The sequence below is a fragment of the Vulpes lagopus genome, chromosome 10 (genome assembly GCF_018345385.1).
Source record: "Vulpes lagopus strain Blue_001 chromosome 10, ASM1834538v1, whole genome shotgun sequence".
Lineage (NCBI taxonomy): Eukaryota > Metazoa > Chordata > Mammalia > Carnivora > Canidae > Vulpes > Vulpes lagopus.
The window spans coordinates 100452667-100466374 of NC_054833.1; the positions used below are offsets into that span (position 1 = coordinate 100452667).

The 13708-nt window shown below is 41.0% G+C and overlaps 1 protein-coding gene across 1 annotated transcript in view; it reads left to right on the plus strand.

Annotated features, from left to right (window-relative positions):
- Positions 1 to 5392, plus strand: part of ADAMTS18 (ADAM metallopeptidase with thrombospondin type 1 motif 18) — a 135054-nt gene extending 129662 nt beyond the window's left edge. The window contains exon 23 of the mRNA XM_041772137.1: positions 3411 to 5392. Coding sequence (XP_041628071.1) covers positions 3411 to 3526 — 116 coding nt within the window. The 3' untranslated portion in view covers positions 3527 to 5392. The remainder of the gene's footprint in view (positions 1 to 3410) is intronic.
- The last annotated feature ends 8316 nt before the right edge of the window (positions 5393 to 13708 follow it).

Genomic DNA, 13708 nt, shown 5'->3' on the forward strand with positions numbered 1-13708 from the left:
ACTTGTAAATTCTTTCTTTCCTATTGGTGACTTCCCTTTCCCCCTGTTAGTCAGATGACCCCGGACAAACCCACACATGCCAAGAATCAGTGGATCCCCCCTAGGTACTTTGAGACAGGCTAACGGACAGTGGCCAATCATGAAAGCTGCTGGGCAGGAGTACGTGGTGGGGGGAGAGCCAAGACACGTGTTAGTTCCAAGATTGGGAGGGAGGCCATTGGTGTTATTTTGTTCATCCAGCACCACACCTGTCACAGCGTAGGTGCTCAACATGTGTAAGTGCAAGATTGTGTGTAAAGTACTGTGAGGTTCTCTGTTTCATTCAAAGCCAGGTCACAGAGCACCTGCCACATATCCCTACCATTCTTCTAGGGATAAAAGAACAAGGCAACATCCTGTTCTTTTTTAAAAGATTTTGTTTATTCATGAGGGACACACAGAGACAGAGGCAGAGAAGCAGGCTCCATGCAGGGAGCTTGACACGGGACTCGATCCCAGGACCCTGGGATCATGACCTGAGCCAAAGGCAGATACTCAACCTCTCAGCCACCCGGGTGCCTGGCAACATCCTTCTAGATACACACATAGCTCACCTTCCTTTAGGGTCACCTTTAGGTCGCCTAAAGGAACACAAGCTATGTGCATATCTAGAAGGAGAGTGTTCCTGCCAGTTGGAACAGCACATGCAAAGGCCCTGAGGTGGGAATGTGTGAATATGATCAAGGAACAGCCAGACACCTGGAGGAGGATGTATAAAGTAGGCAGGTGTTAGGTGATTAGCTGAAGTTGGTCCTGGAGGCCTGGTCAGCCATTGTAAGGACTTCAGATTTAACTCATCGTTTTAATGGTCTGTTTTTATCCTGATGCAGTATTTCCACTGCCTCAATAGGATAATCTCTATGATTTAAATAGAAACTGACTCAGAGGGATCCCTGGGTGGCGCAGCAGTTTAGCGCCTGCCTTTGGCCCAGGGCGCGATCCTGGAGACCCGGGATCGAATCCCACGTCGGGCTCCCGGTGCATGGAGCCTGCTCCTCCCTCTGCCTGTGTCTCTGCCTCTCTCTCTCTCTCTCTCTCTCTCTCTCTGTGACTATCATAAATAAATAAAAAAATTAAAAAAAAAAGAAACTGACTCAGATGTACATTCTGGTGGATTAGGCTATGTGCTAGTTGATTGGGATAGAAGATACTGTACAAGTACATATTAAAAATAATTGAATACAGATCCCACACCCTTCTCCTGGGGCCCCACCCCTAATCCCTGTGATGGTCCAGGTCAGTATGCCCTCTTCTAGATGCTCAGAACAAAAAGCCTGTTGTCCTCCTTTTTTCTCTTATATCTTTACCAGCCTGTCACAAAATTCTCTAGACTCCATATCCAGGACTTCCTGAAAAGAAGAAAAATTCTCTTCCTTCACCATTATACCCAAGTTGAGACTTTGTGGGTTTCACATTGGTTGTTTCAGCCATGATAGTTAGAGGGAAGCTTATTTTTTTTTTACAAACATTTTCTTGAGCAGCTACTCTGTGACAGGCACTAAGCATTGGGAATAAAGTAATGAAAACAGTCAGCGAACTCTGCTCTCGAGGATTTTACGTTCTAGAAAGGAGCCAGACAATAAGGCAACACATAATAGATGAGGGCTGATAGACCCAGGGTAGAAAAGTAAAGCAAGGTAGGGAGGAGGGAGTGCTTTCTGGGAGGCCAGGGGGCACATTGCTTGTATGGGGGAGTCTGGGAAGGCCCTCCTGTCAGTGGCCTTTGAGTAGAAACTAAAGGGAAAAGAAAGGATCTGGATGCCTGGATCAGTATGCCTGGCACGTTATGGCATCAGGCAGGTGGCCCATGTTGGGGAGGGGATGAGAGGAAGAAGATGAGTCAAGCAGTAGTGGGGGAACCAGATCCTTGGGCCATGTCAGCCGTTGTAAGGACTAAACCTTTCATTCTAGGTGGATGGAGGGGCCAAAGGAAGAGTTTGGGGCTGAGACATGACATGAACTGTCTTACCTTGAGAGGATCAGCAGGACTAATATGAGATGGGAGAGGTGTATTTTAGCAGAAAGACAAAGGCATGGGGAAAGAACTACAGGCAGTTCTGAATCAGAGAGAGCAGGAGACAGATCGGGAGCAGCCGGAAAAGAAACAGGAGAGCCGAGAGCCTTGCAGCCATGTCCAAGGGCACAGAGCAGAGCTACTTAAGGATATTTTTTTTTCATGCAAAAGGATTTTATGTAACTTGAAATGTTTGCCTAGTTATGACATAATCTTCTTATCTTCATTACCAACATGTTTTTTAGCACATCTTTTGTTATATGTAATTTTGCCTATTTCCTATTTTGATGCTTTATTTAATGTGACCTTTATCATAATTGATTTTATTGCTCTTGTTTCCATTTTTCCCATTTAAAATTTTTTATTTTTTGTATTTTTTTTATTGGAGTTCGATTTGCCAACATGTAGTATAATACTGAGAGGGGCACTTGAAGGATAATTTTGGAAGGGATGTAGGTAGGTGCCTGTGAATAGTAGGGGGCGTTGGGCAAGGTGAACGTAAAGTGACTTCTAAGCCTTGCATAGATGAAGGGGGAAACCCTTCCAACCGTGAATGAGGACATTTATTTATGTACGAGGTAGGCCATAAGCACTCTTTTTTTTCCTTAAGCACTTCTGAAGTGAAAATTCTTTGAGAATCCAGTAAAACAGCTAAGACCCAATGTGCACGGAGGTTTATATAAAGAAAATCTTACATACAGCTTCACACGCATTCTGTATCTAGGGAGGGCCTTCTGGGTGAAAATCCCTGATGTACAATGTCCTGCTTCCACGGTCCATAATAACATCTGTTAATAAAAGAAGTTAGGACTGGTGTTGACTTAAATCCACTTAGTTGCAGACTGGCTATGAGATTTAAATTGATGTGGAGTACTGCAGCTGGGCCTCAGACCCAGGTGTGATGACTCCTGATACATTAGGCCTCTTGTTCCCCAAAGTAAGGTCTGTGGACCAAGTAGCAGCAGCATGCCCTGGGTGCTTATTAGATATAGAGCCCCTTAGCTCTCACCCCACACCCTCTGAATCAGAAGCAGTGGCTTAACAACATCCCCAGGGGATTCCTCACATGCTGTGCTAGGGATGCAGAATGGTAGCTCCAGGCTACTGGGGTCAGACATGAATCTCTGGCTGGATAGAACATTTTTAACATCCACTTTCCCCCTCCTGTCAACATTTAGTCCCTTCTGATGTCTTAATCCTGCTTCCCCCACCCTCCCAGCGAAGTCCTAGTGTATAATGAGCAGAACCACTCAGAGGCATTAGGCTGGCAGATCCAAGGTCTTTGACCTGTAGGCTCTCACCTTAAGAAAAAAGCTAAGGTTTCTCCTAAGGGGTTAAATACTTTTTCTCATTGCAGAGGATCCATCCTGTGTGGATTTCTTCAGCTGGTGTCACCTAGTTCCTCAGCACGGCGTCTGCAACCACAAATTTTACGGTCAACAGTGCTGCAAGTCATGCACGAGGAAGAGCTGATCTCCATGCCCTCCCTGACACCTGAGGGCCAAGATCTTACCTCTCGCCTCTGGAGAGACCAGCCACATTTCACATCGAAGGCTGGTCACTGCAGGCCACCTCTTTGCTGCTGCAGCATCTGTGGAGCTGACTCTCAAGAACAGACAGGCTCCCCATTCACTTCCCCAAAGCACATGGTACTCCGAAGCACTTGAACGTGGGAAGCGAGGACAAATCTGACTTGCAAAAGAAAGGACAAAAGAACTTTGATTTGCACTGTTACACGAAAGAAGTGATGGATCACACTGAGCTACGTCACATTTTAATTCTGACAAAGTGAGAATCTGGTCAATGCTGGGAGAGATTGCTCCCTTTGAACTTCAGAGGGTTCCACGGCAAGACCTCCGTTTTGCAAAGGTCCTTGAAGACTTCAGGTCAAAGACTGAGGCTTGGAGCAATCAAGTCTGGATGGAACACATTGCCTAACTGTTACCTGGAGCTCACAGTTTGATTGGCACTGTGGACAGCCCAAGCTCGGAGTCACACAGGAAGCCAAATGGTGCTCATAACTGTGCTTGCTGCTGGACTAGCAAGCTTCATGTTACGTTTATCTCGTGTGCGTGTGTTGTTTTTATAATTTTGTTTAGAGGATATTCTGCTTAGAGAGTCTCCAAGACTAAAATTTACAACTTGAAAAGTATTCCAAGGAATATTCTGAAAACAGGGCAACATGGACTATTTAAGATCTCCATTTAATTGAAGTTCACATTAAAAAAAAAAAAAAAGCCCACAAACTCACATAAAAGGCAAATGTTGATGTCCTATGCAGTATATCAACCTCATAACTTTTGGTGCTAGTGGAACAAGTACACGGAAGCCTCTAGTCTGCTCTTTGGGAATCAGAACTGGGGAGATTTTCATTTCTGGTAAAAATCTAGGAGGAGCTAAAGAGCAAAACAGCAGTGTTTTGAAGGAGAGTAGACCATCATTTATAAGGCTCCCTACATAATATCAGAGCTGCTTGGAAAATTAAAGACCACTTGTGGTTTTTTTTCTACCAACTGTCATGTTTAAATTTTCCCTAAGATTTAGTTAACAAGAAAAAAGAGTGGCAATAGAAAACCCCATCTGTCTTCTTGCTATGTTAACATTAATAAATCATAATAAGCCAAGATCCTTCAGTGAATAAGAATATTTTATAATCTTTCAGATGATGTTTTTAGTCACCAGAAGCCAGCTGTTGATAGGCACTAATGAGCTTAAAATTGTTCTCAATTGGAAAATACCACACTATTTTGCCAAAACCAAAGTAACTTACAAGGCTGAGTCCTTCTGTAAGTTTTTGAGATGTGGTTAAAAAGGGCATATTTATATAATTCTACTCTATTCCTCAATTTCTTTGATGAATGTAACCCAGTTTTACTGCTTTATAAAGTCTCAATTCAAACAGGGATTTGCCAGCTCAGCACAACCAACTAGACAGTGGTTTGTTAAATTTAGAGCATCCTTTGTTCCCGTTCTAATTAAAATCATGCGTTCTTGAATCTCAGAGAAAAAAAAATGATTAGCATAGTCTCTCAATCCACTTGGCTTGGCCTAGGGTTGTGGCCATTTTATCATCAGAAACACACAGTTCCATACCACCACCCTTGCCCTCTGAAAAATTGCAAGTTATTTGTTTCTTTATATAATGATCATTTTATTATTTTATGGAAAAATTAATTTATTAATAGCCTATTCTTATGTGTTCTCACTTGCTTCTCTGAGTAAGTGGTATTAATTCTGAGGAAAACTGTTGAATAAAACAATGGGTTATAGAGAAGAGTCGAAATATATGTGTAATATTTAATTATTTTATAAGTTTTATAATAAAGTGTTCTGTTTCCTTACCTTTGAAATTTGTTAAGTTCTTGAATAAATGAGAAGTCAGTTACTTCAAAGATCATTTAACTGTATAAATACTGATTGGGAAACTCAGTAATTGCTCAATGAGAAATCGGGAAGATAAAGCACTCATTGATTTTTCTTGCTTGTGTCTAAGAAAATTAGAAACCACCAAAAGTTGGGGTGAAATGGAAGACATATTTAGCATCTTACGGAGATACAGAGTATTTTTTCCTGCTGTAATGCTTTGTCAACATTTATGGAAATCATCCAGGTTAGATAAATCTACCCTAAGTGTAGTTGGTTTTCTCCTTTATTTTTTTCCATTTGAACAGCATTCTGGTGAAATCCTCTTGCAAAAAATAGAGGAGGAAGGAAAAACAAATTAAAAAGCAATTATTTCAGGTTTTCCAAATTTGTAATCAGACCAATGGAGAATAAAAAGTTTGGGCAAAGTCAGTCCAGTTGACCTGAGTATATAATATTCTTCTCTATGTGATATCTATCTATCTATATATATGAATATGTCATACATATGTGAATGTATGTGTGTATATGTGTATCATTTATGCATGCAAATCTTTATATTTAAGATTTTTATATGAATTATTGCTATTTGGCAAACAAAACTGGTTAAGAAATGAAAAACAATAGATGGCACATAAAACAGAAAAGAGAAGATATCCTTGTGACTTTTGGTGATAAAATATTAATGAAAGCAACCACATATTTATTGTTTAATGCGTGCCAGGGAGTGTGCCAAGCTCTTTTTATAGGTTACCTCTTTTAATCCTCACAAGACTCTAGTTAGAAAGATACTACTTTTTTCCCTTTGTAGATGAGGACTCTGGGATCCAGAGATATCACATATTTCATCCAGGTAGCCATAAAAGTGAGGTCCATAAATAATATAAACATTTAAGTTGTTCATTTTAGTTAAAATAGTCATTAATTGGTTTACAAAATTCCTATCTATAAAAAAAAAAATTCCTCAGCGAGAATAGGGGAGCTGTTCAGAGCTCCTCAGGAATATTCAATTTCACATCACTAAGTTTAAGATAAAGAAGGAATTTTCTGTAAGATGATTTTTATCTTTAATCCTAAGTTACATTTGTGCATAGAAAGGAAAATGGGATCTATTTAAATGTACTTTTCTGGATAGACATTGAGAATAATGATGTAAGTGACTTTGGTTCCAATTGCTCTGTATAGAGAAGCCAGCAGGAGCCATATCCAGAACATATCCTCCTTTGCTTCTGCAAATTCATGCCTAATTGCCTTACCCCTGCACACCACCACCATCCTATTTGAATGTTATGAAGACATATGTGCTGGGTATAGTTGTTTTCCTAAGCTATTTTTAGTGAGGAACATAGTTGAGTTCATAATCAGGTCATTTAATAACAAGCAATTTATATAATTGTTAATTATTTTAATGAACAAAGAGGTTCAGAGATTGTTCCTAGCATCCTAACTTGGATGAAAAAGAGGCACTAACGTCTAGGAAAATGAAACCCTTAGGCCATGTCTCCCCAATACTCCTGTTTATTCCCACCCCCTCTTCCCCTCTTCCTGCATCTCCTTGGCCTCCTCATTCAGGCTGCCTCTGCCCCATAGAGGTTAGGCCATCACCTGACGCTACCTAGCGCTGCACCCTATGGCCATCCCACACGTTAGAAAAGACAGGATGAACACTTGGTACTCCTCAACCTTCCATCTTACAACTAATGGACTTTCTAAACCAAGTGTGCAGTACAGAGGGGCACTTTTACTGTATAAAGTTAACAGAGCCCTTGAGAGATGGTCTTTGAAGGTGAACCAGGGCCAGCGGCTCTTCCTGCTGATGGCGAGGCCCAGACATGTCTCTCCCGCTGACTCCCTCTCCTTTCTTTCCTTTCATGTGGCTGGAGCACAGGAAGGACCAGCAGCCCCCCGCCCCCCTCCTTGTCAGAAGGCCAAGCCAGCTCTACTGTTCCTTAGCTTGCTCCTCTGTTTCGGCAGCCCCATGTCATGTACCATGAGGCTGAATATCTCCCCTTCCTTGGAAAGAAGGTTCTTTCTCCCCTGCCCCATCCTTTTTGAGAGCCAGATTGGATCTAGAGTAAGTCTCAGGGCAACAGTTTCTAAATAATTAGCTGCATTAACTATCACTTAGGGATATTTTATACATTCCTGGGCCCCATTCCAGAAACATAATTAATTAATTCTGGGAGTAGGGCCTGGGAATTTATATTTTAAAAGGCATGCAAGTTTCTCTGAGGAAAAACTCATTTTGGAATCACTTGTCTAGGATAGATAAAGGAAAGCACCTCGAGTCGGTCTTCCTTGTGTAGGCAAAGGAGTTCCCTTGGCACCATGCCCTCTGCTACAGCTCCGCAGGGGTCTGAGCTAAACCTGGCCAGTAATGAAGGGGGCTTTGCCATCCTGTTGTCATCCTCTGTGTGGATTTCACCGGGAGACCCTCAGGGCTGTAAATAGTGGGTCAAGAAAAAGACTCACAGGCAAGGACCAGTTCCCCAGCCATCTTTGTCTTGATTTCTTATTTCCAACCATGTCGGTAGTTGACAGCAGGGTTGGATGGGCAGGCAGTAGAAGAGGCGGATGGAGGGAAGTTGGCCATTTCTCTCAGGCAAGCACCCACATGCAAGAACTAGTACACTGTATTGTTTTTTGTTTCTTTGTTTTGTTCTGTTTTGTTTTTTAAGGACACACAATAGAGAAGCCAATGAAATCCCCATTGGAAAGTGGCTTTTGGCAAATTACTCCAGGTCCTTGTGTGTGTGTGGAGACACCCCAGTGCTTGAAAGAAACAGTTGTGTTCCTGAGATCCAGAGTCAAGGCAGAATGAAGGCTTCCATCCTATTTCCTGCCAGGACACTGGGTGCCAAGAGGTGAATTAATCACTCGTATGAATCAGGCCAACTGTCACTTGCTTACAAATTGCCAGAAATGCATTGGCTGACTCGAGTCAATGAGAATTGTAACTTCAGCTTTTGTATGACAGAAGAAAAAGAAACAAAGCCTTTGAAAAGATAGGGAAGAGCAGCTAGAATGATGTTTTTGGCCGCACTAAAGTATAAACAAGGTAATGTCATGTTCCCTACAATTGCGCTGTTCTGGGACTTTGATTTTTCTCATTCAGTGGCTCATTTCCTTAATTTACAGGTTTTTTTTTTTTTAATATATTGGCCCCACATACTTAACATGAACATGTCTGTCTATTTATGTATCTGCATGGTCCTAAACCAATAAAGGCATAATTGTTATTGTACTCAGCAATTTTCTCCCCTTTGTGAGGATGCCCACATTGTCTAGGGCCTTTATTACTTGCAGATAGGTCTGCCAAGGGAGCAAACAATTCACATTTTCTTAGAGGTTAGCATTTACTTTCATGCTAAAAGTCTCTCTGACAGAGTAACGCTCACCCTTTTTTGAGCTCTGCTACACCAACTTTTTTTTGCATTCTTGCTAACCAAAATACATTCGTTCTTTGCAGCCAGCATTTATTGAGCACCAACTGCACTGTGAAGTCCAAACACAGAAACAGATCTTGTTCCTGATCCAAGGGGATTGGTATTTGAAAATATGGGATCTACATCCAGTCAAGCAATGGACCAAGGTCATATAGTCCTGAGGTTTTCTTTTAATTCCTCACTGTCACATTCACCCTAGTATATATTTGATCATGTGTTTTTTAGGCTTGTATTACTGTCACATAGGATATGATGAGATCACATATCTGCAAATCACGATCATGCAGACTGCAGACTTCTTTTCCCCTTCAAAATTAGTAAAGTCACAAAATTACAGCATTAAGCAGAGTGGGAAAGGGAAGTCACCAATAGGAAAGAAAGAATTTACAAGTTCATGACCACTTGCCCACTTGCAAGTCATTGTATAGAAATTAAGAAATCGAAGAGGATTTTGTTATTTCGCTCTCTCTCCATCACAGATGTAGACAGAGAAATATTTGAAGGCAGTTCCTAAAATTACATAATGAGTCACTGGTAAGTCTAGATATAAGGCCAGTTGTAACAATTTTCATGCAAGTATATTTTCACTGTATTATAAAATATTTACTGATTTTTCTTACTTGACGGGCAGACACTTTTATTACATTTAAGGACAATCTTAATGAGTAGTAAGTTTCAAATAGAAACCTAGTATCATTGCTGATTTCATGTGCCATCTATGCTACTAACTTAAAATCCCCTGCCCTCAAAGAAATACATACTCTGGTACCATAAGAAGCATAACAAATGTTGTCATATTTCCTCTATGTAGGGCAAAGGTGATCTCATGAAAGTACCAATTTTTAAAAACATCTGACCCCTTCCCTTTCCAATTGTCTGGTATCCCAAGGAACCGAGCTATTGCTTTGCTTTGAGCCTGGAATTAAGAGCAATATCGGGCAGCCCAGGTGGCCCAGCGGTTTAGTGCCACCTTCGGCCCAGGGTGTGATCCTGGAGACCCAGGATCGAGTCCCACTTCGGGCTCCCGGCATGGAGCCTGCCCGCCCCCCGTGTCTTCAAGAATAAATAAATAAATACTTTTTTTTTTTTAAAAAAAGAGCGAAATCGAAGGTCACAAACTCTATAGATATACTAAAAACCACTGGACACTTAACATGGGAAGATTTTATGGCATGTAATTTACATCTCAATAAAGCTGTTTAAATTAAAAAGTAGGCGATGTGGGCTCAAGACAGTGAACTAGGAAGATCCTGAGCTCACCTCTTACAGACACACCAAAACTATACACATAGAACAACTGTCTCTGAGAACAAATTGAAGACCAGCCGAACAGATCATAGATATAAAGACAGGCAGGGAGGGCAGAGACCCGCTCTAGTCAGGGCAAACGCTCCTGGCACAGCAACCCACAAGCAGGAGAGATATTCCAACTGCAGAGCCCCTCCATAAGGAACAAGGAATCTGAGCCCCACATCTGGCTCCCAAGCCCAGGGAACCTGCAAAGGGAAGTTGAGCCACCATTATGTCTGCTTTGAAAACCAGCAGGGCTCACGTCAGGGAGAGCCTGAGGGCACACTGCTCTCCAAGAGCATCTCCACCATCTTACTCCTGCCTAGTTCAAGTGCAGAGGCACCAGTTTGAAAAGCACCTGGGTTACACATGAAGGAACACAACTGGCTAATTGGAGGGCATGTGCCAGAGGGATCCCAGGGGTAGAAGTGATTGTGGGCACTAGTTTTTGTTCATTCCCCTTCTACTAGCTGGGCCCATTTCTTACACTTTCCTGTACATCTACTGCGAAAGCACTACTTGCCCCACCCAACTGGCCTGCCCTGGATGGCGCCACTCCCAGGCAGCTCCCATGATGCCATACACAGCAGGTAACCTCACCTAGCCCCAAGCCCCTCCCAAACAGGCCACCTGCACTGTCACACATAGTGAGCAGCCTCAGCAAGCACTGATGTTCCCCCACCATGCAGCCTCCACCCCAGGAGCCAACCTTGTTCAGTCAAGTTCAGGCCTCATAGATATCCACACTGTCTCCCACACACCAGGGAGTCTGTATCAATCATGGGCCAACCACCACAGGAGGATACATGAGCACACACAGGGGACACCTGGCTCAAGTGACAAGGGAGACTGTGCTACTGGGCCCCACAGGACACCTTCTAGATAAAGCCACTCCTTCAAGACTGGGAGACATAACTTATCTACCCAATACATAGAGAAAACACAGACTAGACAAAATGAGGAGACAGAGGAGTATGTTCCAAATGAAAGAACAAGACAGAACCTCAGAAAAAGAACCTCATGAAATGGAGATAAGCAATCTACCAAATAAAGAGTTCAAAGTCATGGTCATAAAGATGCTCACTGAATTTAAGAATAGATGAACACAGCAAGAACTTCAACACAGAGGTGGAAAATGTATAAAACAACCAATCAGAGCTGCAGAATACTGTAATTGACATGAAAAATACATAGAATGAACAGCAAATTAGATGACGAAGAAGAATGGATTGGTGACGCTGAGGACAAGGTACTGTATATCAGCCAATCAGAAGAACAAAATGAAAGAGAATTTTTAAAAAGCTTTTATTTATTTATTCATGAGAGACACAGAGAGAGAGGCAGAGACACAGGAAGAGAGAGAAGTAGGTTCCCCACAGGGAGCATGATGTGGGACTTGATCCCAGGACCCAGGATCATGACCTGAGCCAAAGGCAGATGCTCAACCACTGAGCCACCCAGGTGCCCCAAGAAAGAGAAATTTTTATGGGAGTATAGTTTAAGGAGCTCTGGACAACATCAAGCAAGCGAATATTCACATTATTGGGGTTCCAGAATGAGCAGAGAGAAAGGGACAGAAAACTTATTTGAAGAAATAATGGCTGAAAATGTCCTTAACCTGGCAAGGGAAACAGACATCCAAGACCAGGAACCAGAGAGTCTCCAAATAAGAGGACTCAAAGAGACTCACAATGAGACACATTATAACCAAAGTGTCAACAGTTAAAGATAGAGAATCTTAAAAGCAGCAAGAGGAAAACACTAGATCCATACAAGGGAACCCTTATAAGACTATTAGCTGGTTGTTCAGCAGAAAATTTACAAGCCAGAGGGGAGTACCACAATATATTCTGAGTGCTGAAAGGGAGAAAAAAAAACTTACAACCAATAATATTCTACCAGCAAGGTCATAACTCAGAATTGAAGAGATAAGGAATTTCCCAGACAAGCAAATGTTAAAGGAGTTCATCACCACCAAACTGGCCTAACAAGAAATGTTAAATGTTCTTTAAACTGGAAAGAAATGGCAATAACTAGAAATAATTAAGAAAGAAAAAAATCTCACTTATGGTAAAGTAAGCATATGATAAATGCAGTGGATCAACTACCTATATAGCTAGTATGAAGGCTAAAAGACTAAAGTAGTAAAATCATTTGGACCTACAATAGTCAAAGAATACACAAAATAAGAAGATGTGAAACATGAAGACAAAAACACAAAATATAGGGAGTGTGCAAAAATGTATTGCTTTGAGAGTGCATTTGAACTTTAGCAACCACCAACTTAAAACAGGATATTATATATGTAGGAGTTTATACATGAACCTCAAGGTAACCAGAAACCAAATACCTAAAATAGGCATTCAAAAAATAGAGGGAAAGGAGTAAAAACACTAAGGAAGATGACCAAATCACAATGGAAGAGAGCAAGAGAAGAAAGAGGCAGAGAAGAACTACCAAAACAAACAAAAATCAATGAAATGGCAATAAATACATATTTGTCAATAATTATTTTCAATTTAAATGGACCGAATGCTCAAACCAAAAGACATAGGGTGGTTGAATGGATAACACCCATGTGCTGCCTACAAGAAACTAATTTTGGATCCAAAGACACATACAGACAAAGTGAAGAAATGGAAAAAGATATTCTACACAAATGGAAATGAAAACTGGGGTAGCAATACTTTTATTAGATGAAACAGACTTTAAAACTAAAACTATAACAAGAAACAAGGGAATTATGTCATGATAAAGGAATCAATCCAATAAGAGGATATAACACTTGTAAATATTGATACATCCAACATGGAGCACTCAAATACATAAAGCAAAAATTAACATAAATGAAGGGAGAGATTGACCATATATTATTAGTAGGGGACTTTAACACACAACTTATCAGTGGATAAGAAAAATCAATAAGGTCTTGGCCTAAAATGACATATTAGACCAGATGGACTTAATAGATATATACAGAGCGCTCTGTCAAAACAGCAGAATATACATTGTTTTTCAAGTACACATGGAACATTCTCCAGGATAGATCATATGTTAAGCCACAAAACAAGTCTCAATAAATTTAAGAAGATTAAAATCATACCAAGCATCTTTTCCAACCACAATGATATAAAACTACAAATCAATTATAAGAAGAAAACTGGAAAAAAACACAAACACATGGAAACTAAACAACATGCTACTAAACAACAAATGGGTAGAAAAGAGTCAAATAGGAAATCAAAAAATACCTCCAGATAAATAAAAAAGGAAACACAACAGTCCATAACCTATGAGCTGCAGCAAAAGCAGTTCTAAGAGGGAAATTTATAGTGATACAGGTTTACCTCAAGAACAAGAAAAATTTCAAACACTCTAACCTAAAGGAAATAGAAAAAGAAGAACAAATAAAACCCCAAGTTAGTATAAGGGAGGAAATAATAAAGATCCAAGTGGAAATAAATAAAGACTAAAACATTAGGGGGTGCCTAGGTGGCTCAGTTGGTTAAGCATCTGCCTTAGGCTAAGGTCATGATCTCAGGGTCCTGGGGATCAA